Raw genomic sequence first — 3,735 nt, forward strand, 5'->3', positions numbered from 1 at the left:
ATTAGTGTGTCTCTTGTTAATCCATGTTTGCCTATTAATTTCTCAAAGAAAGCAAGATAGATAGATATATGTATGTATGTATGTATGTATGTATGTATGTATGTATGTATGTATGTTATAAACGGAGAGAAATTTGAAGCTAACAAACTGAAAGAAAGTTGGACATGATGATCACACTTAAAAGCTTTAGCTCGCATCCGGCAATTGATGCAGTACAGGATGTCTCCCTTCGTGAATTCGAGGAGTGGCACCGACACGGCGGCGATGGCGATGGCGAGCTCGGGCACAGAGAAAAGAAAAATAACGGCGGCGATGCGAAGGTGGCTGGCGGTGGCGAACTCGACCCCGGCGCTGCTCCACGGGTTCCTGGTGTTCGAGGTGTCATGGCGGGACGTGCACGGCATCAACTACTACAACGACCTGCTCACTGACACGTCCCTCGCCCTGGAGGCGCGCTACCTCAACAAGTGGGAGTTTTACAGCGCCGAGCAGGCCGCCGGGTGCGCGTCTGAGTGGTTCCTCGGCCGCGCCTCCGAGACGCACTCCCTCCGAGGGTACCTCCTCCACTATCACCACCACCATCATCGTCCTCGTCCTCGTCACCATCATCGCTCCTCCTCCGCGGCGTCCGCCGGAGAAGAGGAACACGCTCGCGACGACGTTATGAATACGATGGCGGCCAGCAGCAGCGGCGACGAGAGGTGCACGCCCACGTTGAGGAGGAGGATGAGCTGGCGGAGCAGGGCTAGGAGGAAGAACCTACAGCAGCAGCAACACACCGATCGCGACGAGGAGGAGGAGGAGGAGAAGGAGCATGATGATGAAGGGCGGGTTCCCATGCATATGCATATGCAGCAGTATAGGTACAGCGACACCCTGCTCCTGTTTCGGTCCCGGGACGCGGCGCTGCCGTTCAAGCTCCGGCAGATCATCACGTCGGACATCCGGCTGCTCACGCTGCTCGAGTCTGGGCTGCCGTCGTGGGTCATCTTCCTGCAGTCGTACCCGGTGCTGTGCCACATGTACCGGCCCTGGATGCGGCCCCTGGCGCGGAGCCTCTACGTCATGGCCTCCCTCGTCACCGTCATCATCGGCTTCTACGACCTGTACAAGAACGTGCCACTGCTCAAGTCGGCGGCGGCGCGCATCTGCGGCCCGCTCTTCGAGTGGGTCGAGACGTGGGACATGGTCACCCGCATCCAGTACCTGGGCACCATCCTCTTCCTCCGCAACCTGCGCAAGTTCATGCAGGGGCTGCTCGCGCTCCTGCACGCCGCCAGGGCACTGCTCCGTGTTATGCTCGCTCCATTGGCCGACCTAGGCTTGTGTCAGCTGCTTGCCACACTGGTTGTCCTAGCCTCACACGTGTGGCGCCTGGTGGTCGACCTGGCAGAGGTGGTGTGGGCGCCGTTCGACGTCGTGCTCGACTGCGTCGCCGGATTGGTCACAACCTTGTGGCCGGTGCTCAAGGTGGTGGTGTTGCCAGCGAGGTTTGCGGTGGCGGTCGCAGCGTGCGCGGGGTCCGTCTTGTCCAATAGCTACAACTTCTTCAAGGACATCTGGGAGACTCTGAGTAGCATCTTCGAGCTCAACCACATGTCGGAGGCGCAACAAAGCGCCTTCGACATGACCACGCTCAAGACGCTATGGAATGACCTCTTCTCGCAGATCTTCCGGGCCATCAGGGGCATCCTCAATGGCATCCTTGTCTTCTTCTACGCCTGCAACAGGCACAGGCTCAGGTATATATGTACCAACATACTCCTAGCTACCTACCTGATTAATTCCATGCATCAACTAATTAATTCATTCGATTACATTAATACCATCAACTGACATGCACTATATATGGGTGTGTGTAGCATCTACAATCACGCACAAACAAGGTTGCGACATATGCTTCGTGTCACTAGATTGGCGCCAAAGCAACATGCATCATGCCACTGCAGCTCCACCAAGCACCCAAACCATGAGGTATCTATTAGTTTTGCTTATCCTCTATCATTGTTGGTTTCGTCTTTATCTTTTGACAATGCATGCAACCGAATGCAGGATGCGCCCGTCGAATGTGATGTATGCAAGTGACCGATCGTAGATACACTCTTGCATCAAGTGAGAGCCAACCACAAGTTGTATCACTAGATGGGTGTCATTTGTTTTTTGAAAGGGCGCCCGATTTTGTGTACATAGGATTGTCAAACTTTTTTTTCCTTTTCGAGTAAGGGTTTGTATCAAGTAGATCTAAAGAAAACATGTTCAATTGATTCCCCCTTCCATCTTTCGATTACTAAGGAGGTGCCCATTGGATGTGTGTATGTCGATTCAATGGAGGCGAGACGCGAAAAGAGTGACTAAATCATATGCAAAATCTAAACGAAAGATGCCATCATCCAGGCTTAAACGACGGCCCTCTTCATTTTCATACGATCTATAATTCAAGAGGCGAGAGACTTTTCATGCATGGTGCAGAAGAGTGGACGAAAGAACATAGTACCAATTGTCGGTGTCAAAACCGGCCTATCTTGGGTAGGGGGTTCCAAACAGCGCGTCTGAGGATCGAGGATAACAAGGGACAAGTGGCACATGATGTTTACCCAGATCCGGGCCCTCTTAATGGAGGTAAAACCCTACGTCCAGCTTGATTGTATTTGATGAGTATAGGGGTTACAAGAGTTGATCTACCTCGAGATCGTAATGCCTAAACCCTAGCTTGTAGACTATGAGAATTCCGATAGCCTCTACAGACTAAACCCTCCGGTTTATATACACACGGGAGGGACCTAGGGTTGTACAGAGTCGGTTTGCAAGGAAAGGAAATAACATACCCGGACACCAATCTTGCCGTCCACGCATAGGGGAGTCCTACCCGGACACAGGGGGGAAGTCTTCTGTTTGTATCTTCATGGCCCATCAGTCCGACCCATATAAAAAAGCCCGGTCACCCGAGGACCCATTAATCCAGGACTCCCTCAATAGCCCCTGAACCAGTCTTCGATGACGATGTGTTTGGCACGCGGATTGTCTTCGGCATTGCAAGGCGGGTTCCTTCTTAAGATAAGTCCCTGCACAAGGGATTTGATCCGGCTCTGCATAACTCTTACAACCCTTAGCCATGAAGCTAAAGTATCTAGACAAAACAATGTCTCTTTGCTGACAACTTTTTCGGCGAAACGTCACATCTGGCTCTTTAACATTTCGAACCATTTTCATACCCGCGTTTCGCGTTTCGAGGCATAGCCTCCATTGGCATGTCTTGTCAAAACAGAGACCGTGCCCGCTCATTACGGGATTCCGATTAATACGGTTTCAGGTTATCACGCCCAATATGCGACTCTATCCTAAAGGAACTCGAAGGTCCCACCAAGGATAGAAGCGCATATTGGAGATGCTTTTGGAAGGTGGATATCATTACATCGTACCATTACATAATAGTTGGGGATACATACAAGGCATACAAATGCCACAAGAATACATCACACATCATACATGAGAACAACATCTGACTACGGATAAAACACAAACAGAAACTCAAACGACATCCATCCTGCTAGCCCAGGCTGCCGACCAGGAACCTAACCCAAGATCGACGAAGAAGAAGAAGAACTCCAAGACAAGTAAACATCGCTCTCACGTCATGATCATCGCATTACCTGTACCTGCAACTGGTGTTGTAGTAATCTGTGAGCCACGAGGACTCAGCAATCCCATTACCATGGGTATCAAGACTAGCAAAGC

The 3,735-nt window shown here is 51.4% G+C and overlaps 1 protein-coding gene across 1 annotated transcript; it reads left to right on the top strand.

Moving 5' to 3' along the window:
- The first annotated feature begins 211 nt into the window (after positions 1–211).
- LOC123183755 (uncharacterized) lies at positions 212–2,263 on the top strand. The gene is made up of 3 exons (XM_044596286.1): positions 212–1,742; positions 1,863–1,974; positions 2,053–2,263. Exons 1-3 carry the CDS (start codon positions 220–222, stop codon positions 2,083–2,085), a joined length of 1,668 nt encoding a protein of 555 aa, XP_044452221.1. The 5' UTR covers positions 212–219; the 3' UTR covers positions 2,086–2,263.
- Positions 2,264–3,735: the final 1,472 nt, after the last annotated feature.

This window comes from Triticum aestivum, chromosome 1A (genome assembly GCF_018294505.1).
Source record: "Triticum aestivum cultivar Chinese Spring chromosome 1A, IWGSC CS RefSeq v2.1, whole genome shotgun sequence".
NCBI lineage: Eukaryota > Viridiplantae > Streptophyta > Magnoliopsida > Poales > Poaceae > Triticum > Triticum aestivum.